This window comes from Molothrus aeneus, chromosome Z (assembly GCF_037042795.1).
Source record: "Molothrus aeneus isolate 106 chromosome Z, BPBGC_Maene_1.0, whole genome shotgun sequence".
Classification (NCBI taxonomy): Eukaryota; Metazoa; Chordata; class Aves; order Passeriformes; family Icteridae; genus Molothrus; species Molothrus aeneus.
The window spans coordinates 14,726,991-14,749,799 of record NC_089680.1 but is presented as its reverse complement, the minus strand read 5'-3'; the positions used below and the strand labels follow the sequence as shown (position 1 = coordinate 14,749,799).

At 39.6% G+C, this 22,809-nt stretch overlaps 1 protein-coding gene across 3 annotated transcripts in view; it reads left to right on the top strand.

Moving 5' to 3' along the window:
* Positions 1-22,809, top strand: part of SPIN1 (spindlin 1) — a 63,154-nt gene that overhangs the window by 26,828 nt on the left and 13,517 nt on the right. For all 3 annotated transcript variants that reach the window (XM_066568784.1, XM_066568783.1, XM_066568782.1), the window contains exon 2: positions 12,735-12,963. In XM_066568784.1, coding sequence (XP_066424881.1) covers positions 12,912-12,963 — 52 coding nt within the window. In that variant the 5' untranslated portion in view covers positions 12,735-12,911. The remainder of the gene's footprint in view (positions 1-12,734; positions 12,964-22,809) is intronic.

Below are 22,809 nucleotides of genomic sequence, written 5' to 3'. Positions count from 1 at the left end.
GGGTATGTGGAATGTTAAATCTTAATAAAACTGAATGTTATATCACTGTTCACAATGCAGTGGCATTGACTGAAAAAGCCCAAGGCAGAATTAAAAGAAATTGCTGCTGATCACTCCAAGACCAAGACAGTTTTCTAGGAGTTAGTACCAGTTCCTGGATTATGTATGTTTGATCGTTGGGACTCAGAGGGTAGGGGAAGTGGCTAATGAGACTTGGGTTGATGATTGCCATTGGATTTGCATTTTTAATGATTTGGATAGCTACTGTACATTGTATGACTGTTCATGTTATTGCTTCTGTCTTCTTCTTCTGTTGCTTCGTATACATTACACTTGTGGCCAGCCTATGACCTGAAGAACAAAGTCCCTGGAGGGCAGTATTTGAGCCACGGGGTGTAAGGTGTAAGGACTTAAAGAGCACAGTTTCCTGTCTCAGACTGTCAAGGCCACAGAAGGTACTTGTCTATAAAATAAAGCATCACAGTGGAAACTTGAGGTCAGGGACAGAAGGAGACAATTTGTAACATGAAGGTGCTAATTCTAGGCCTGGCAGAGGTGAGATCTGATTAGCACATCCTGGTTAATGCATCAGGACAAAAATTCCCACTGTAGTAAAATGCATGGGAAGGAACTGCTCATATACATACCACCAATAAAAGAAAGAGCATGCCAATACAGAATCCTCTGTATTCTCCCTTACTCCCTCCCTTGTTAACAGTTAAGGCACATTGAAACTTCTGATCTGTAATTCTCCATTCTTATTCTATGATCTTAATTTCACACTTGTCCTAATTTTGGCTAGGACAGAGTTAATTTCATCACAGTTGCCAGGAGGGAGATGGAACCTGGAACTGTGTGGGCAGGGCCAGGTTATTTTATAGCACCCACATCATTATTAGAGGGCATGGCTTTAAATTGGAGAAAAAGGGAACATGATGCAGAACTGCCTTTATTTTGTTCTGTTTTTTCAGGAGAGCAAAGGAGCCAACAGAGTAGTGTGTGGGCAGTCCAGCTGGGGGATTTGTACATTATGGTTTTTGTCTTAGGCCTGAGGAAGGAGCATGGGTGGAGACAGATCACAGAGTGAGCTGGACTGGAAAAGACCTTTTGAGATTATCAAGTCCAACCTATGACATAACACCTCCTCATCAACTAAACCATGGGACAGAGTGCTACATCCAGTCTTTTCTAAAACACATCCAGGGATGGTGACTCCACTCCACCACTTCCCCGGGCAGACAATTCCAGTGCCCAGTCACTCTTGTAGGAAGAATTTTTTATAATGTCTAACTTAAACTTCCCCTGGTGCAGCTTAAGACTGTGTCCTCTTGTTCTTGTGCGAGAAAAGACCAACCCCTAGCTACCTCCAGCCACCTTTCAGGAAGTTGTAGAAAGTGATAAAGGTCACCCCTGAACCTCCTTTTTTCCAGGCCAAATACCCCCAACTCCCTCGGCTGTTCTTCATCGGGCTTGTGTACCAAGCTCTTCACCAGCCTTGTTGCACTCTTCTGGATGCATTCAAGTGTGTCAACCTCCTTCCTAAACTTCCCAAGATGATTTGTCTACCATTGTTTTTCATTGTCTTGGGCTCAGGGAAGAAGATGGTGGCTGTGGTCTACGATATTCTCCTTTGTCTAAGGAATCTGTGTGTCACTGGACGTGGTAACACTGGGTCAGTTGGACTTCTATAAGCATTTTTTGCATGTGATCACCCTCTTTTCTATTCTGCTGTTATTAGTATTGTTGCTACTATTGTTTGTGTTCCTTAGCTTATTGCTGTTTTTCTAGTGAATTGTTGTCTCAATCCATAATCTCTGCCATTTTGTCCCTTTCTCACTGGAGCTGTTGGAGGAAGAGAAGTGTAGTTTGGAGCTTAATTTCCATCTGTGTTTGAGCTACAAGAGCCCTCAAAAAGAAATCTATTTATGAGAAGAATGTCTGTACATTGAGCTCACAGTTCTGTGAACCTCTAGAGTAAGGTTTCCTTACAATAACTGCATATTAAAGTTTCCTACACAGTGATTTCTTCAAGTATGTGGACAGATAATGCAAGTTAACAATGGAGCTTTTCACAGGTTATGTTGAGATTCTTACCCGCATGGAAGGAACTGATAATTCCAGGTCTCTAATGGATCACACTTCAACCTCTGGTTTTGTTTGCTAGTATTCTTTAGGCAATTTGTAGTAAGGGTTGGTTTTTTTTTTTTTCATTTCCCCATTATAAAAAATAACCAAAAAACCCAAAAAACAAACAAAAGAAAAAAACCCAGAAGCCTAGGCTGGTACAGCCTGGGCCTTTGTAACCCTGAAGCTAAAAAGTAGTTGTTTTGTGGTCATATATACTTGCTATTTTGTTTTGTGTTCAAGTATGTTGAAAATGTTACCTTCCACACTAAAGGACCCACAAAGGAAGCAAGCCAGATGATCTTTCTGAGGAGTACCCAAATGGCAGGTGAAAACAATAGCATTCTTGAGGCCAGAATTCCACATTCATGTTCTGCTATATCCTGAGGTGTGGCATAAAATATCAAGCCAGTCAGAGGAGAATCAAGATGACATAATCTTAATTCGTAGTTGTCCAGAAAGTCTGAAATAATTCTATTCTTTGTATGCAGTAGGATCTAGACACTTTGGAAAGTGACCCCTTGCTATGTTTCAGGAGAGTAGGCACTGGATTCTAGATACCTAAATTTTCAGGAAAGTACTTCTTGCTGTTTGGAAAGACCTTGAGTCCCTAAAGGTGAACTTCAGTAATCAATTGCAGTGATGTGGCACTAGTTAGGTCTATTGACTCTTATATTGGGCTGGAAAACAATGGGGAAGTTCCACATCTCACAGGCACTTTTTCACCTATGGATTTTACTAATTTTAAACTACAATACATATTTATATGTGAACATTTTAAGACAAACCCTGTCCTTATTTGCATAGTGCTTAGAATTCTGAAATTGATTTTTCTCCCAGGAATCCAGGGCTTTTCAAGGAACATCCACTCTTGCTATCAAATGTGATCTAATGTGTTCTTCCTGTAATTTTAAGCAGTTCTCCTGAATGGTAGAGTCTAACGTGATTACTCTGTGTTCTGGATGTTTGGTGTTTCTCAGTAGACCATGAAAGGTCCTATTTCCTTGGGTTTTTTGGTTTTTCATGCTGTTGATGAATGGGTGCTCTAATGCAGATAAGAAGACTCTTATTTTTAGTACCTTGAATCTCCCACAATGATGAGGAATACTGCAAATACATGTGCATACAAATATATGTAAGCGTAAGGGTATGCTAAAATACATGTAGATGTCGACACCAAAAATTACTTATAAGCTTGGTGAAAACAACATCTTTTTATCATTCAGCCTATAATGCTTTTTTCTTAAATCAGAACAGGCTGCATTCTAACATGGGGACTGAGAATCCTGTGCCCTCCTGACCTCTTCACTGGTGCTTTTATTGCAGTTTAGAAGTGTAGTGAGGGAGTTCTGAAAATTAGTCTTGCAAGGTAATACTCTGATCCTATAAAGGTGTTATTAAGTCTCTGAAATTAAAAAAGATAATGGTAAATAACTTGCCCATTTGTTTAAAGTACTGTTTTGTAATCCCAGCTCTAATGAAGTTTTTACTGCTGTATTTACAAATTAACCCAAATACACACTGTCAGAGTTTATTTAAAGTTACACCCATTGTAATGCTGAACTGGATTAAGTGAGAAAGCTGCTTTAATGGTATAACATGAAGGAAATGTAATGGAAGTAAAGCACAAACTCTACTGGGTTCTCTAACTGCTACATTTTGCTAATTGAGAAAGTAAAAAGGCTGGATAGGAAACAATGGAAATTGCAATTCTAGGATTTCTCTCTGTCTGTTCTTTCCATTCATCTTTATTTTTCATGTGTGTAAGAACTTTTGAATGCAGTATTCACAGGTTACCATCTACGTGTGATCTTGTAAGACTATACTAGTATTTCAAGTTAATTAAAACACAAAAAATACACCTTTCACCTTGATCACCGTTCCTAACTTTAAGAGAGCGATGGTAAGGACATGTGCTAAAAGATGGTAGGTTTAATGAAACTTGCTCAAACTGTTGCCTGAGATAGCAGCTTTCCGAAAGAATAGTACCCTTTTTAAAGCTATCCATGTAATTCTAAACCTTTGGGATAATTCTTCAACATAATTACTGTTCATAGTTATTGTTCTACTATAATGTTACCAAATTTATTTTAGGATTCCTAAGTTATGTCAGCTTTCCTGGTTTTACTCTTACCTTCATAACTGTGGTGGTTTAACACCAGCTGGAAATTATACTCCAAATAAGACATGTCTCTTCTCCCTGCCCTTCTAGTAAGAGAGGAGGGAAAGGCAGATGCTATGGGTTGACATAACAATTACTGAAAGCAAACAGGAGTGGAATAAGAAACATACAGTAATAGTAGCAATGCTGATAACAAAAGTATAGAAAATGAGAAGGCTTTACACACGAAAACAGGTGTTCATCACCATGACTTACCTTTGCCTGGCCACCAGGGTAAAGACAGGTTGGTGGCTGTTCCTGCACTCAGTGCTGTGGGGTTTCCTTGGACAAAGACAAGATGGCAGGTGCTCTTCACAGCCAGCTTTACCTGTCCCCAAGCCCAAGACAACAGAAAACAATGGCAGAAACACCCCCAAAAGCAAGGCCATCCATGTGACACTGAACCACTGTTATCATTCCTGGTGGCTTCTTGAACCAGTGACACTACTTTTGACATCTCCACTCAACTCCTCTGGACTCTGCTCTTCTTGGCACCCAGAGCCACAGATTCCTGAGGGAATGTTCTTGTCATTCGTTTCCAGTCATGCTTACTTCAGTCAACTGTTGGGATCCCCCTGTCACACCAGAAATAGAGATGGATTCTGCCCCAAGATACCTTGATGGCATCAGTGTGTTAGTGCCAATTAAAGCCTTACATTCTTATGGGTCTTATGTGCGGGGGCATCAGATCCACATTCCAGTAGACGTGATCATTCCTTTCCCCCTCCTGTTTAGAGGCAGGGCATCTCTTGGTCTGGTCATGGTACTTGTTACTACTTGTAAATATGACCTGGAGGTCCCTTAAGAGGATCAGAAATAACATCAGCCTTTTTAATCCCTCTGAGGTCTTCCCAAGGAAAACGGGAGCTGCATTTATTATCAAAGAGTTTAATGTGGTGTTTATTCTTCATCTCAACAGAAGTGCTGCTAGAGCAGAGGTGGGTTTTCCATCCTACTTCCTCAAGTGTTCTCAGTGGTCATGCATCTAGAACCACAGATTACCTTGTGGTGTGTACCCTCTCTCTCTAGCTGGGGAGCACCTGCTGCCTAATAGCAGGAGCTCTGATCTGTACTGGCAGGGCATGGGACATTTCCTCCTTAAATTTTGGGTAGTCTTTTTTTAATTGTTGTTGTTCCTCTTTAATTTTCCCATTACATTGTTGTAAGTCCTTGGACAATCATTTCACAGATGGAGATAGTTTCTTTATATAGCTGGAGTCTGGTAGCCAAATTGTTCGCTTTTTTTTCCTCCTTCCCTCTATGACTTCTCTGCCAGTGAGTTGGCATGTGACACTGGCACACTCTCTAGGAACTTCACCACATGTTTTGCGCACATTGGATTCATCTGTATTTATAGGGGACTGCTCATTATTTGAATCTTACAGATTACCTCCATTACAACTAATTCTCTCAGGTACTGGATACCTTGCCTCCATGGTGTTCCACTTGTGTTGGTGCATTAAAAGGTCATCTGTGCAAAAATACCTCTCCATCAGACTTGGCAGGAGTTACTTGCAGAGACTGAGAGTTTCTGGTCTTTTCTAAATCCCCTGGTCAATGCCTGCGTTCCAGGACAGGGATCCAAATTGCTTGGCTTCATTGCCATCTAGTGTTGCACCATTTGCCACTATATCCCAACATCAAGCAGCCAGGTGAGTAGGGCTCACCAGGCTGGTGGCTGTAATCTTTTTGTGTATCTCAGAGCTCACCCACGGATAGGGATCAGGCGATTATCTCCAGCCCTGTCTCTTCCTCTGGTTTTGAGGATCCTCATCCCTCACCATGTGAATTGATTTGTTCTTGAATTTTTTCTTCTGAACAGGGGCAGCTGCTGCTGGCATGGGTTGTTCCTCTGGTTCAGCTGCAGTTTGAGTCGCCTTGCTGCCTGCTGCTCTGCTTTCTTCTTTCCCTGGACATGCTGTCAGACACACAAGCAGTGTCTGACAAGTGTCAGCAAGTTGCATAACTTTACGCCTCTCTGGAGCTGTCACAGCATTTTTCTTTCAAATATTTTGCTACTTTATCAAGGTCCCCTCTTTTTCAGGGGTGAACTTCCAAACCACTGGAGCAGCATGCTCCTTTAAAAGCTGGCTTATTTTATCCACCATCCTATACTAGTCATGACTGTTCAGCCCAGACTACTCAGACTGTTAGGGCAGTTCACTGAGCAGCTTCCCTAAATGTGTCTATGCTGACTCAAAACATTGTGTAGACGTAATTTATTCTAAATTTCACTTATTCTAGACTGCACTGAAGAAATTTGGCAGACATTGCAATTAGAATATGCTTTCTTTAACATCCAAATGGAATTCAAGATTCTCAAAAACTGTTGTAGGAGGCTCAGAGGAGGAAAAAAGGGTGAAAGGCTGAGAAAAATCATTGTTCTCTGGCCCCTCTACAGGCTGGATGTTATTAGTAATGAATCCTCAGAGGTAGCAGCCAAGGCCAGGACCAGTGAACAGCACTGAACACACATCCCAGATGACCTTTATTGCCATTGATGTTATCATGTCACACAGTACAGCAACAAAACAATCCTGATCCTTCTCCCTACTCTAAAAATAGCATCATGGGGAGCATGTATAGGAATATATGCAGGGTAAATATCACAGCTCCATGAACAAATAGAGCAGCTGTAACTAGCAAATTTTGTACCTAATAAGACAGATTCTTAGATCAAAGTTATTTCAACCCTTTTGTGGCTCACAGTGGGCACCAATGAATAGTGATTTGACACCAGCCACAAATTAAACTCCAAATAAGCCTCTCTCCTTCTTCCTGATGAAGACAGAGACTATGGGTTAAGATCACAATTTAGTGAAAGCGAACAGCAGTGGAATAAGAAATGCACAGCAATAGCAGCAATATTATAACAAAAGTATACAAGAAGAGAAGGTGCATTATAGACAAAAACAGGTGTTCACCACCTCCATGTAGTTCTCTGTGGCAGCTAGGACAAAGACAAGATGGCAGGTTCTCCCCACAGTTGGCTCTCCCTGTCCTGCAGGTCTGAGACAATGAAAAACAGTGACAGACTCCTGAAAGCAGGATCATTCACATTGTGCTATGCCACTGCTTTGTTCCCTGTGGCTGACTCCCACCCCAGTGCCTCTACCTGTGCCCTCTTCACTCTGCTAGGGCTTGGTTCCCTGGGTTTCCACAGGTTCTGAGCAGCACCAGGGCCTTTAACTGTTCCACTGGGCTCAGCTGTGTTTGACACCCAGAGCTGCATTCTCCTCAGGGACAGGAATGGATCAGGAGTGGCAAGAGAGGGCAGTGTCCACTCAGCTGATTCCAGCAGCAACCTCTCTGAAAAGAGGTAAACAAAGTTGTGTCATTTCTGCGGGGTACTTACCTTTTCTTTCCCCCAGGGCTGTGCCCTGCAGTGCTCGTGTAGATGCTATAGAATAGCCACACCCATGCAATTCTGAGCTCCACCCCCTCCCTACAGCCCCAAGAACTTACCAGCAAACCTTTTTATACTGTTTTACATTATGGTAAATAACTTGCCCATTTGTTTATGCTAAAATTTTTTAGTAAATGATTAGAAATTGCAGTGTTCTGTCTCTTGAATTTTAAAGACACCTTGACGACAGAAGACCGTGTGCACAAATTTCAGATTCTTCTAGTCTTCTCCTGAATAATCTGCAGTTCATCACTATGGCATTGCAATGTGGAGTTAACTTTGAATTTTGTGAGTTTTATATCTGTCATGAAAGTAGTTTGTGTTGGAAGGGGCATTTAAAGAACATCTAGTCTAACTGTTCTGCTATTGGCAGGGACTTCTTTCCCTAGACCAGGTCAAAGCCCCATAGAGCAGTACCAGTGCAGTGGCATAGGTGTGTTTGTGTATATGCATACACAGTTGCACACCAGTGCTGTTTGTTTCTGTACAATTGTAGACAGCACCTCTCTGGGTAGAGGTAAAACTGCAGAGGCCGTGATAGTGGAGTGGTAGTTGTACATGATTTGGGGTCTTTCAGTTCATAAACATGTTTCTGAAAAGTATTTTTTCCATAGTTGTCAGCTGCAAATCACTTTTATCTTCAGATTCCGTGTACTGTAACTGTACTTTCTTCTCAGACATCAGATCTTACTACCTACACAAATCCCTAGTATAGAATAAAAGAAGTTCCTAATAACTAATATACTGATTCAGCTGGTAAGATATTTCAAAAATTTGTAATTTGAGTTGCTGAATTCTTGTACCACAGGAAAGCATTTAGGATTTTTTTATTAGGTAATGAAAAAAGAAACCCAACAGTAACAAACTAAAACCAGCATATTTTTATTGTAATCATTACTTAGGAGAAATCTTAACAGTAAAATTGCCTTTGAAGAGGTAGGTGCAGGAGACTTGCTGAGCATGATACTTTCTGTTCATATGGTAAGGATTAGGGTGTCTGAATAAAAGACTAACATGCTGAATAACATTCTTCATCCAGCTTGTTAGTGCTGGAATAAACTATACTACTACTTCATATGAAATATATAGCAGTAGCTCTGACCTAATTTATGGAAGTCACAATTGCTTACCAAGGAATTTAGTTTATGCGTTTCAGTTTAGAATGACTCCTTCCCCAGAACATTTTTGTGAAGCGCTGGTCCTCCCCTGAGCAGCTAGCAGTGGAGGTTCTCAGTGAGTTGTATACAGAAGTGTTTTAGATAGCAAAGTAAAAATATTAAAGCCCACCAGGTGGTGCCAGAAGGCCTGATCACTGGTGGCTCTGACAGCTAGAACAGAGCTGAGAAAGTGCAAGCCTGCCACTTCCGGCAGAAATTGTATCATCTAAATGCAAGCAATACATGCAATTACCCTTCCTCTCTTTCCAAACTTCTCTACCCCTAAAGCATTTCCTCAGCAAATACTTCCTTCTGTATTCAGGATGGTAAAATTTAAATATGCTGGTTAGGAGTGAGGCACTTAAAATTGTGATGCTTGGTGTCAGCATTAATTATCATTGCTTTTGTCTGCTTGCATCCCTCTTCAGTGGATAGCAGAGCAATGAAGCTTTCACTAAACAGCTTTATGCCATGTGTTGCAGTGAAATGCATGCAATTTTATGGAAATACAGACATGAATGTTAAGTAAAATTTAAGCTAGAGAATTAATTTAGGTCATTACACTTATTTTCATGGAGTTAAAAGCTCATATAAACATTTTAATGTTTGTAAACAATTAAGTTTTTAGAAAGGGGATATTTCACAGTAAGAAGTCTGTGCATGTTGTTTTTTCCATAATTTCCCTTTATACTGCAAAAAAATTTTTTCATTACTTTCTTTTTCTGTCCTTATATCATGTCTTTCTGCCTATTTTCATACTATTTTGATAGTATGATTCCACTATTCTCAAATAGAACTGGTATGATTGACAATTTGTAATGCTAGTGTTTTTAATCTAACACTTAATAGCCTCTGAAACACTCTGCAATAATTAGACTACTATCAGACAAAGTAGTCTTCAATTTCCACACTTTTTCCTAAAGTGTGCTTTTGTGTAGAAAGGCTTGTAAAAACAGATGAGCAACACACCTGGGATGGTGAGTAGCAGCTCACAAGTCAAAACAATGTCTGTCTTTTAAGTGAAACCCGCAGCTGCACTGATCATGACCTGTGCTGTTGGGTGTTGAAGAAATGGGTGTCTGACAAGCAGGCAGTCGCACTTCTCTTCCAGAAGTTACTGACAGTCTGTAAAGACTCATCTGTAAAGTCGATTTGGATGTGTCACTTTGTATCCAAAAAACCCCTACTTATGTTGGATTTACTTTAGTGTATCTGCCACTATCAACAGAATGACTTTAAAAAGTTGATTGTTTAATAGGTCATCTTACATATTGCCAAACAAGGAATATCTGCTCTTTCTACACAGAATAGATTATTGCGACTGAGTGCATCAGAAGTGTGTTTTGCTTTTGTGTTTCCTACCTTTATGTGAAGCATGACATTTCTTGAGAGTTGCAGTAAAAGATTTTTCATTTTATGACTTAATTATCTTCTCTTTATGATTTTCTGTATTAGGACATCAAGATATTTGCATGTTGGGATTAAGTCTGATATTTTGTCATTTATCACTTTTAGGAATCCTAAGTTATACAGGGTTTAGTGTATTTGTAATCAAAGACTTAACTTACATATTCTTAAAATTCAGTGTTCTTAAAGTGCATCAATTTGTTTTCAGAAAATGAGGTTTTATGCCTCATTGCTAGTAACTTCAAAACTGTTGCTATGCAAGTGAAATGTATTGAATTCAGAATACTAGTGTTAGGAAAGCAGAGTTTCATCTTCAGTAGGGCTTTGAACTGGTAACAGTTACTGGCTTAGTTTCTAGAAAATCAGTTTAAACAGCTGGATCTGGTTTTAACTTCAGTAGCCTTGTGTCCATCCATTGGTTCAGAGAGCATAGTGAAGCACTTTATTAATTGCTAGCAAATTAATTGTGACTTTAAAAGGATTATGAATAAATTTTCTGTCTCCAAAGCATGATTTCAAATTTGGGAATATTCTATTAAAAAACTGGTAGAAAACCATATCTTTTGTTGTGGTTTAGTTATTTTTCTATACATAACTGCATAAGCAGTGCAATCAAAATATCTAGTACTTTATATTTTCACTATGAATTGGAAATCTTGTGAGGGGGAAGTGTGTAATACTGGTGTTACAAAATACTTCCCTTGAATAATAATTCAACAGCTTACTGTAAAAGGGTGTATTATTTTCTAAATCTGAAGATTTTTCACATTTTGTGGATTTGTGAAGGTAGTGATGGTTGGTTTATGTTTTGGAGGGATTGTTCTTTTAGTTTTGTGGGGGTTTTTAGATCAGAAGATATAATACAAGATTACAGTTACTTCTCAACTAATAGCTTTTCTGGAGGAGAATAATTATCTCTTGTATTTTTATGCAGTATCTGTGAGACTGAGCATGGTACTATATCACAGAAGTGCTATGATTTTAGAGTTGGTTTTTCATAATCTGTGATGGTTCTATATTAATGTGTTTTGGTCCATAGGAGACTACATCTGAGTTCAGTAGAAAAATAATCCTTATGCTGTATTTCTAGTAAAGTAGTTAAGCAAACTAATTGCTTCCTGTTGGAATATTGTTGAATATTGTTGCCATGGTAGCATTCAGCATTGTTGGGTATACACTGGTAGATTTCAGGATGAGATGAAATGTGGAAAACTGGTATGTTTCTGTAAATAATTTTTTAATTTCACAAGTTCTTATGACTTCCTGACTGTAAATTGCTTAAGTTAGTTCTTTCTAAAATTTGCAGATTGCTCCCTACCGATTTTTCTAGGTGTATTGCTCTTTGTTGCTGTACTGTTCCAAGAAGTAAATGGGTACAATTCATGAAAGAATTGTCAAGTGTTAGATGTAAATGCATTTTTCTGTGTAACAGTTTTACCATACCTCAAGATTTGTCACCTTTATGTTCCATTATTCAGTAAGGCATTAGCTTAAGCTACATTTTTTCCCTTGTCTGGATCACTAGTTAGGGGCATTCTTCAGGTTTTAACCCCTGTATGAAAATTGACAACAGTTTCCAAAACTGAAGTAAAAGAGGGAAGACAGTGCTGACTCACAGATTAGACCGACCTCATCTCTCACAGATTAGCAGTGACATTTCTTAAGGAAGTGATCTGATCTCACTTGCCTCTTTTGTAAGCAACACTGAAGTAGTGAATTCTTATACATAAATGTTTCTGTCCCAGAAATGTTATTCTGAAATAAATTAACCTGTAATGCTTAGATTTTTTTCACACAGTAAAAATTTTCTGTTATTAAATCCTGAAAAGTGTATTAAAAAATTGTCCTCAGTTACCTCCCTTATCTAGAGGAATGTGATGACTAAGTGCTTTAGGAATTTGATGATCTTAGGTGGAAGGAATTGCCAGAAACTTAAAGAGATCTGTGAATCATCAGATCTATGAACTCTTGACCTGCTCAACAAATTGCTGGTATGAGCAGTCATTGCAGTGAAATCAGTGCTTTTAAAAGCTTTTGTGTTGCATTTTTTTCACCAGTCTTTTTTAAACTTGTGTGAGGCAAAGTTATTCCGCTATGTGAGTGGGAGCATATTATTTCTAACCAAATAGATTGGTTAGATACTTAGATTGGTACTTTAACCCAGTAAAGATAATACAGTTTCTCTAAGTTAGTAGTCATACCTCCCTGTGTTAAGCTCAATGGTTTTTAAGAAGCTTTCCTTTGTCTTTGTAATTGACATAGTGACCTGGAAATATACTGTGATTAGGAGATAAAAGTAGGAGCCCTTGTATTTGTTTAGCCATATATGTCCTGTGTTGCTGAATATTTTCAGAATAATAAAATATGAAGGAATATCCTGTTGCATATGAAAACAAACATTAGGTGGGACTTGCTTAAGATGGAATATTTTTGTTTCAAAATCAAGCTACTTATAAACTTCATCTATTTTGTTTTTCAGAGAACTGTAATTGAAAAAGCATCTTCTGCATTTGAAGAAGGACAAGTTGTTGATTGAATGGTGGATTAATAAGTGGTTGTCTCATCCTAAGACTAAAAAGAAGATATCCTGGAAGTTGGAAAGAACTGGATTTTCACCCTAGTCCAGCAGCTTTGCTGCTCACTTAAACACAGATGAATGAAGACCCCATTTGGAAAATCACCAGGTCAGCGGTCCAGAGCTGATGCAGGTGAGGTATTCTTTCTGAATGGTTTTCTTTGCTTTTAATGGATGAAAAGCATTATTACTTTACTGACTTCTTAAATATGTGAATGATTTTCTGCACATGTTAATAATTTTAGATGTCAGCATTCCTGTTTTAAAAGAAAATTTGCTTTTATTCTAGAAGATCATGGCTTGAAAAGACAAACTGAAAAATTAAAGTAGTAAATGTAGCAGTACAGATCTGACTGTCCTATTTTGTGTTGTGTCAAAAGTTATTTATCAGTGACCTGTGTAGGGAAAGCAACATAATTTTTTATCACCAACCATTGTGAATTGTAGCTTTTATGAAACTCTCAAGAAACCAACTGACAAGTGCAATTGGGAAAGCTCAGATAACTTTTAAAATACCTATGCAATAGATGATTTAGGTGCTGCCAAATACACATTTGATTCATTGAAAAGTGGAACTGATACTGGAGGATTTCTCAGTAACCCTTTGGAGACTTTCAAACTTGTATTTTACCTGAGACTGTGTTAAAATTTGCTGTTACTTATTTGAAACATGTACTGATTCCAAAAGTAATGCAGTTATCTTTCAAGTAAGAGCTAGGGTTTCAAAGGGGAGATCCATTCATTGCAAAGTCTTAAACGCTTGGTTCAGTAACCAAATGGAGACAGTGATGACTGGAGGTCCTCAGGTGTCAGTATTGGGAGCAGCATTGTTTAACGTCTTATTCAGTGGTAGGGATGGTGGGATTGGGTGCACTCTCAGCAGGTTTGCTGATGACACCAAGCTGTGTGTTGCAGTCAGCATGCTGGAGGGAAGGAATGCTATCCAGAAGAACCTGGACAGGATTGAGAGGTGGGCCCTGCATGCCTTGGGACGTTCAACAAAGCCAGGTGCCAGGGGCTGCATTTGTGCTGGGGCAATTCCAAGCACAAGTATATCATGGACAGAGAATGGACTGAAGACAGCCTTGACAAGAAGGATTTGGGGGTGTTGGCAAATACGAAGCTCAACATGACCCATCAGGGTCACAGTCATGCAGACACTCACAGCCCCAGTGGCCTCTCACATCCTGGGCTGCATCAAAAGCAGCATGACTAGCAGGTTGAGGGATGTGTTACTGCCTTTCCACTCCAATGAGACACCACCTGGAGTTCTGCATCCAGCTCTGGGGCTCCTAATATAAGAATGGTGTGGATCAGTTGGAATGAGTCCAGAAGGAGGGCCATGAAGATAATCTGAGGTCTGGAGCACCTGTCCCGCAAGGACAGGTGGTTGTTCAGCCTGGAGAGAGAAGGCCTCAAGGTGACCTAATTATGGCCCGCTGTTACCTGAAGGAGACTTCAAAAATTGCTGTAGAGGAGCTATTTACAAGCTCTTGTAATGACAGGACAAGAGAAAATGGCTTCAGACGGAAAGAGAGTAGGTCCAGAGGATGGCCGTAAGTGACTAAATGGCTGGAGCTCCTCTCATGAGAAAAGGCTGAGAGTTGCAGTTGTTCAGCCGGGAAAAGTGGAGGCTCCAGAAAGTGCAACCTTTTAGTTTTTAAGTGGTACTTACAAGGAAGACAGAGAAAGGCTATTTACCAAAGCCTTCAGTGACAGTACATGGGACAATTGTTTTAAACAGAGAGTACAGTTAGGTTTGAGTATACAGAAGAAATTTTTTACAGTGAGTATGTGTGGTGAAACACAGGAACAGGTTACCCAAATGTGAGTGGCTCCTCATTGGAAATATTTAAGGTTATGTTCAAATGGATATTAAGCAACTTGATCTAGTGAAAAGTGCCTTCCCCCATCATAGGGCTGAACTAGGTAAACTTAAGAGAATCTCTGAGATTACCTGGAACAGCTGTTAAAAAAGAAAAAAAGTTGTGCTTGAAGTAGTAACTTTTTAATCAGATTTGTTGAGCTTTACAGCATTATGGATACAAATATCTTATTTACTGCCTTCCATTTTTAATGGTGATTGCCGCTTTCCAAGAAACTTACAAACAGCACATAGGGTTCCAGAATGGCTACATCTTAAGTAGAAATTAGAATTTTAAGTCTTGCCTATAAAATTTCTGTTATCTGAAATTGAATAATAAAGTAGTAATATAGTCTTTATCAGGAGGAAAAAATAGTAAAATAAAAAGATAAAGTGAAAGAGTGGAAATAGTCTATGTGTTTTATATTGGATATGTTAATAATGTAAAATAATAAAATTGTTGGATTTTAGGATCATATATGGGTAGGTAGCAAAAAACAGTCTGGAGGTTAGAGATAAACTGGTGGTAGTGTCACATATTCATATAGGGCAAAACTTGATGCATTAACAAAGCATTTTTCAACTGGCTTTGATTTCATCCTGTTGTAGAGACTTATCAATCAGTGACACTGCAGGTTGGTAGCATTGTTGACAAAGACAATTTTCAGCTGTCCTGTCTGTCTGCTTAAGAAGGAAATGGTTTTATAGATTGTTAACTAGGTGTAAAAGAAGAGATATTTGTGATTTATAATATCTAGGCTTTTGAAATGTCTCTCTGGGAAACATACTTTGTATGTAGTTCCTTTTTGAGAAACAAGAGGTAGGATTGAAAGTGGGGAAAAGAAGGGGAGGTAGATATTTAATTTTTACACAACAGTAGAGTACATGGCTGCAGACTCTTGGAGTTTGTCAAAGTATAGAGTTGCTTTCCATGATGTAGTTTCTGTGAATCAGACAGGTGCTCTTGGCAGTGTGCCTCCCTGTCTCTCTAATTAGTGTATTGCTGTCCCAAATATAAGAGAAATACAGCCTTTTTAAAAAAGTTAATGTAGTGTATATTTGACTGTAAAGTAAGATATGATTACTCTGTGTTAACTCAATTGACACTTCTAAATCTAATGATCACCTGTATAGTGCTGTATAAGTGAAAGGCATGGTCCTCTGGAGTCTTTCTTAGCAGTGTTGTCCCAGAGATACAGAATCCTAACTGCATTGTGATGCATACATATCCTGCATGCATACAAATCCTGAACTGCATTGTAATGGGTTAATTTCTCAAGTTTGTTCATCAAGTCTATTAAAAAAAAAAAAGGGAAAGCCGATGAAAAACCACAAGATAAATGTAACAGGCTAATATGTTGCAAAATGTTATAAGGCTTAAACTGCAATATGTCACAAGCTAATATGTTGAAAAGCTGAATATGCAGTATGTAACTACATGCAGCCACACACCTATATATGGTAAAGGCTATTGCCGGGTCATCAAAACTCTGAGAGAGAGAGGACAGGAGCCTTCCTCCAAACAACCACCAAAAGGCAGAAAAAGACCCCTAGCAACTACTGGCGCAGACGCAGAAAACACCGGAAACTACGCCACCACGATAGATAAAAGAGAGGCCTGAACCGCCGGGTGTGTGTGAGCCCTTGGTGGAGCAGAGACTGCCCGGCTGCACCCAGTGCTGTAATTTGCCTATTATCACTTGCTCTGTCAGTTAATAAATTACATTTCATTTGGACTACTTGTTGGTGATTGCTTCCTCACCACAAATCATAACATGCATGATGGTCAGGAACAATTGTAAAGCCTTTACTAGATGTTTTGAAAACAAAAAAGTACTCTCTTAGTAAAGAAAACTTTTAACACATATATGGGCATATAATAATTGAATCATATATGAGCATTTGTAGCTTTTTCACTTGTAAATCAAGTGTAAATTGTTTCAGTATTGTCTTTATTAGCTAAGAAAAGAGAACTTGGATGTGAATTGCTTAGAATTGCAGTGAAATCTTTTGTGCAGAGTTAGAATTTGGCTTATGTCTGTACTTCTGACCTACTTCAATTAAAAGACCTCCCTTCTTCAAACTCATAAGTTGAGGTTGAGCAATACCAGGTGTGAGTCAGCACACTGAAGTGTTTCTTAGGTCCCTGAAAGTAATTCTGAAATAGTCTCCAGATACAGAGTGGAATTACTGCTGTTCACACTGATGATTCTGGAATACAACTTTAAAACATCTAGGTTTTGCTGCCTGTTGTAAACATAGGAGATATTCAGAGAAGTAAAATATGGTTGCTGTTTTCTGGAGAGCCTGTCTGATTTTCATGGATTGCATGGAGGGTACCAACTCATGTCACAATAACAAAACATTGCCAGTAACTTTCTCCTATCCTTCTTCTTATTCTCCTATAGCCCCAGCTGAAATGATGTGTATATTTCCCTTGAAGCCAACATCCTGAACAGTTATTTTTTTAGTCTTGTCATACCCTATTTCTTTATCTTTGTCTGGAGTAAAGTTCAGAAACATGATTTCTAGTTTTGCTGTTGAATTTTAAGGGTTTAATGGAAGGGGTTGAATTAATGAGCCTCAGAAAACACAAGTATGACAAAACACCATATGACAATTGAATTTTTAATTCTGTTGCTTTTGTCTGGAAGCTGGAGTTTGTGGTCAATTTCTGTTACAAAAAATATGTTTCCATGCTCTTAGTCATAAAAAAATATAAAATAGTTTTATATGAAAGGAACCTTTTAAAGGTCATTTTTTTTAAATAGAATATCCCCAGTCATTACTATGCCCCAAATTTGAAATCATGCTTCAGAAGACAGAAAATTTATTCATAATCCTTTTAAAGTCACAATTAATTTGCTAGAACTTAATAAAGTGCTTCACTGTGCTCTCTGAACCAATGAATGGACACAAGGCTACTGAAGTTGCAGTGAAGACTTGGACACTTCCAGGGATGGGGCAACCACCAACTCTGAGCAACCTGTGCTAGTATTTCACCACATTCAATGTACAAAAACTTCTTATAGCTAATCTTCTCCATTTTAAAATCATTACCTTGTGTCCTGTTGCAACAGGCCCTTCTAAAAAGTCTGTCCATATATTTCTTATAGGCCCCCTTCACGTACTAGAAGGCTGCAATAAGGTCTCTTCAGAGCCTTCTCTTCTCCAGGCCAAACAATCCCAACTCTCACGTTTGTTCATACAGCAGGTGCTCCAGCCCTACAGTGATATTTGTGGCCTTCTGTGACCTGATTCCAGCAGGCCTGTTCAGTGCTAGGACCCCTGGATGCAGGGTTCCAGTTGGGGTCTTACCAGAACAGAGGGGCTGAGTCCCCTCCCTGGCCCTGCTGCCCACACTGCTTTGGATGCAGCCCAGGACATGTTTGGCTCTCTGGTCTGGGAGTGCCCATGGCTGGGTCATGTTGTCCACCTGCTCCATTCTTGTGGACCAAGACGAATTCAGGAGGCAGATAGTTCTGATTTTGACCTTCTGACTAGAATATGTTAAACCTATGATTCTGTGCTGTCCTCTCCCCATGTCCAGAGCTGCTGTAGAGGACAGAGAAACTCTTGTTGCAATTTCTACAATTGTGTAGCTGTTATGTTTTAACATAGTTTAGGTTTTAGTTAAGAAAAAAATCCATGAGCTATGGAAGTGATTCCCTGTAAGGACCTTGGCAGCTTCCTTTGGACCTGACAAAACCAATCAGTTGGCTAGTTTGAATATCGACAACCTGTTAAACCACTTAAAAGAGCTGAAAATGCCTCTGTGGAAAACGTGTTTAAAAATGAACAAATCCTGGGAAAAGCTCTCTTGCTTCTAGCCTTTCATCAGGTTACTGGATGCTAGCCAGGCAAGGCCTCACTCTGCTGTGTGGTGTGGCCAGGCCAGTCCAGCCCTGCTCTGCCACACAGCCCGGCCAGCCTGGCCTGCAACCAGAGTGGCCACTGCCCAGCAAAGATCATATGGCTGTCCACAGCCCGGGCAAGATATTAACATTTTTAGTGTACCGATGAAACTTGCAGTCATCAATCCTCTCTCAAGTGAGAGAGAAGGAAAGGGTGAAGACACATAGAGAAAACAACATAGAGACACCAAGGTCAGTAAAGGAGGAGATGGAAGTAGAATGAGGAGATGCCTTAGTCTTGGGCTGAAATTCTCTTGTATGGCTATGGTGAAGATATAATTGATACATCAGACTTTTTTCCCCCCCTGTAACTCATGGAATGCGCTGGCGGGATGTAGTGTTCTAGCCACATTGAGCAGAGGCACCAGTGTTGAAGCAAGCAGATGTTGAAGTAGCTTGAACAGAGAGAGATGAGACAGATGAGAAACCTTTCCCCAGAGATGGAAGAAGAAAACCTCTGTTTCCAGAGATAAAAGAAGAGAACTTTTGTTTCTATACTAGAACAACTCATCCTTAAAATTGTACCCCAATAAGCTGAAATGACTCACCTATGGTGATAGTTATGGAAAAAACTACCAAAACATGGGAAGGACTTAATGATTGCAGATTTCCAGCTGCTATTTGTGAAAATTAAAGCCATGAGGGGACTGTTTCTTGTGGAAAAGTCTCCATGGCATGGCAAGAGGGACTCCTCTCCCTGAGAGAAGTGAAGAAAGACTATTTTAGAGGTGGTAAACTGACTGAAAGTCCCAGGCTTTGTCTCTTTACTCTGTCTCTTTACTTTCCCAGTGGAAAAGAAAAGAGGGTGTGGTGAGAGGTGAGCTGTTCTGAAGGTTTATTCTGATTTCTTTCTATTTTTCTTTTAATTGTGTTAATAAAGTTTTCTTTATACCTTTTGAAGTTTGAGCCTGCTTTGCTCTCCTTCTAATCCTTATCTCACAGCAGAAAATGAGTAAGTAATTCTAGTGGGTGGACTGGCATTTGGCCAGCATTAGACCCACTATGGTAGCCAAGCAATTCAATAGTATAACCCGATATATCCTTAAAAGGAGTTTACATCTCTATGAGACCTATCTGAATTCAGACTGTGCAAATTAAGAGGGCAAATTGTGGCAAATTGGCGTCTGGTTAGTACAAGAGTGTGTTTAACCTAGGATCTTCAAATACTTGCTATTGATATATTTATTAAACATCCAAATGCCATCACTTCATGTATTAAACAGGGAGCTCTCTTAAGAGACTGACTTAAGATGATGAGTAGTACTTAGTTGTCTATGTTGCCTTTGGTATAGAGCTCATCACATCAGTGAACAAGTTGAATCTTAACAAAATTTGAAGATCCCAAAGTGAAAACTTAGGAAACAGCAAAATCCCGTTCCCGGAGGTCAACATAACTTCTCTTCTGTACTTACTGCAAATGTTGGAGTAAATCTTCCTTCTGTGTCAATCTAGTGTTTTTCAGTTCTTGACTTTGAAAGATAAAACCTTCATACCTCCCTTCTTACAGGTTACAGAGTCCTTGAGAGGTGGACAGAAAGCAAATTCTTGTGCTGCACCATTCTGTTGTTTTGCTGGGTTTTTACTTGAGCTACTTTAGCCAAAATCTTACTTTTCTCTCATTAGCTGGAAATGTAAAATGTTAAGTACCTATGTTCATCTTCTGTTGATGAAGTTTTTCCGTCTTGTAAGAACAGTTCTTGGATTTGAAGAAATTACTTCTTTTAAAATAAAACATCACCATATTTTTAATAATTTTTAAAAATTTATATTACATATCATAGAACACAGCCTCATGTACAGAGAGGTAACTGAAATTATGCTTAGAAAGTTTTTTACAGGTTGTAATAAAGTCCTAAAGCCTTACAGGTTTCTAATCAAACTTTTTGTGATTTTTTTTTTGTCTTTCCAGCTAAGTTCTTACAAATACTCAATTTAATTATTTGGCTTTGTAACAGTCAAAAATTGCAAGAAGGATCTTTACTGCAGTAATTGACAGACAAGGCCTAATTTTTAAAAATGAGGAACATTTCAGATATCATTACTGTAGGAAATGCAGATTCCTGACTATTTGATGCAAGCTTGAATATACTAAACATAAGATTATTTTAATTATTAATTAATTATATTAATTCTGCCATTTCTGTAACTTTGTGTATGCCCTCTTAAATTTTGCATACAAAAATTAGAATAATAAAATACTTATGAAGACTTTAAAGATTATTGGTACTGTCACTGCTTGACTCCTGTGTGATTCTCTTCAATATGTATGTAATTCTAGATATGCTTGGAACATGCACATAGTGTAAAATTTAAAAGAATTGGTTTGTTTAAGCCTATAGAGAAATTAAAGCACTTCTCTGCAAATGTTAATTCAAGCATTCCTAGTTAAAATTCTAGGCATGTTTGTACATAAATATGAGCCATTAGAGTTATACATGGTTCAGTCCAGCACTGTGAACAGATTGTTTTAGATATCGCAACCAAGAAGCAAAAAATCCAAAACAGCCCAAAACAAGCTGCTGTGAAGAAATTTTAACTCCATACTATTCAAAGGCAGTATAGTGAGGAAGACAGGGAGAATCAGGATCAAGGTCAGTTATCTTCTGGCCATGTAGTGACCATCAGCCATCACTTTAACAAGGGCTGTTTCAGTCAACCCCAGTAAATGATCCCTGTGCAGGTGGCCTTTGACTGTGATCTGAGGCTGCAGTTTTCATTCTAATCACTAATTTTGATTTTTCTACCTGTGCACATTACCTTTAATGTACAGTGTTCTTTTGAACGTGTTTTTCTGTCATTTTGATCTTGCATATTTCCTCTGCTGAATTCTTCACGGCTGCTCATAAGCAGCTCTCTTCCAGCAGAAGCCTGATTTCTGCTTTCCTCATTTCATCTTATTAAAAGGTTTCCATTTTTCATATTCATCCCAAGTTATCACTGGATTGAGTGCAGTGCTCTTCTCTCAGTAAAAATTTATTTATTTTTAGTTTTTTATGTGCTCTGTTAGGCGTAGGTAGTGCTGGTCTTGCTAACTCAGGATGATGTGTATTGGCATCTCCTTTTACTAACTCAAGGATGGAAGCTTAAAACAGCCTGGTGATTCACTATTGTTGCTGATTCACCATTGCAACTACTGTCTCTGTTGTGTTTAGTTCAACTTCCATTTTAATAGTTGCTGTCACTCGTTAACTGAGCTTCTCTGTTGGGTTTGCATGGCAAGGTGCCAGGGGGGTGCAAGGGTGACTTCTGTGAGAAGTAGGTAGAAGCTTCTCCTGTGTCCAAGAAAGCCAGTGCCAGCCGGCTCCAAGATGGATCTGCCAATGGCCAAATCTGAGCCTGTCAGTGATTGCAGATTTCCAGGCAGCTGCTATTTGTGAAAATTAATGCCATGAGGGGACTGTTTGGGGTGGGTAGTGCCACTGGGCATTGTATTTAAGAACAGGGGAAAGATTCTGCCCCATAGCAGTTACGGGAGAGGAGCGTAAGGATCTGCCAATGGCCAAATCTGAGCCTGTCAGTGATTGCAGATTTCCAGGCAGCTGCTATTTGTGAAAATTAATGCCATGAGGGGACTGTTTGGGGTGGGTAGTGCCACTGGGCATTGTATTTAAGAACAGGGGAAAGATTCTGCCCCATAGCAGTTACGGGAGAGGAGCGTAAGCGTAGCAGCCCTGCAGACTCCAAGGTCACTGCAGAAAGAGAGGGAGGAGGTGCTTCAGGCCCTGGAGCAGAGGGTCCAGTGCAGACAGTGGTGAAAATCATGGTGAAGCAGCTGTGCCCCTGCAGTGCATGGAGGACCCTACACTGGGGTGGGTGGATGAAGGAGTCTGAGCCTGCAGGAAGTCTGCACTGGGGCAGGTTTCCTGGCTGGATCTGTGGCCCCATGAGAGAAGAGCCCATGCTGGAGCAGGTCTTGTGACCCTGGGGGGGGGCTCACTGCAGAGCAGCCTGTTCCAGAAGGATGGCACACTGTGGAAGAGATCCATGCTGGAGCTGTTTGCCAAGAACTGTAGCCCCTGAGATGGATTCATATTGGAGAAGTTTGGAGAACTGTCTCCTGTGGGAGGGGCCCCACACTTCAGTGGGGAAAAAGTAAGATGAGTCCTTCCCCTGAGGAGGGAGAACTAACCCTAACCCTGAGGAGAACGAAAGAAGCAGCAGAGGCAACATGTGATTAACTGACTGCACCTTCGTTCCCTGT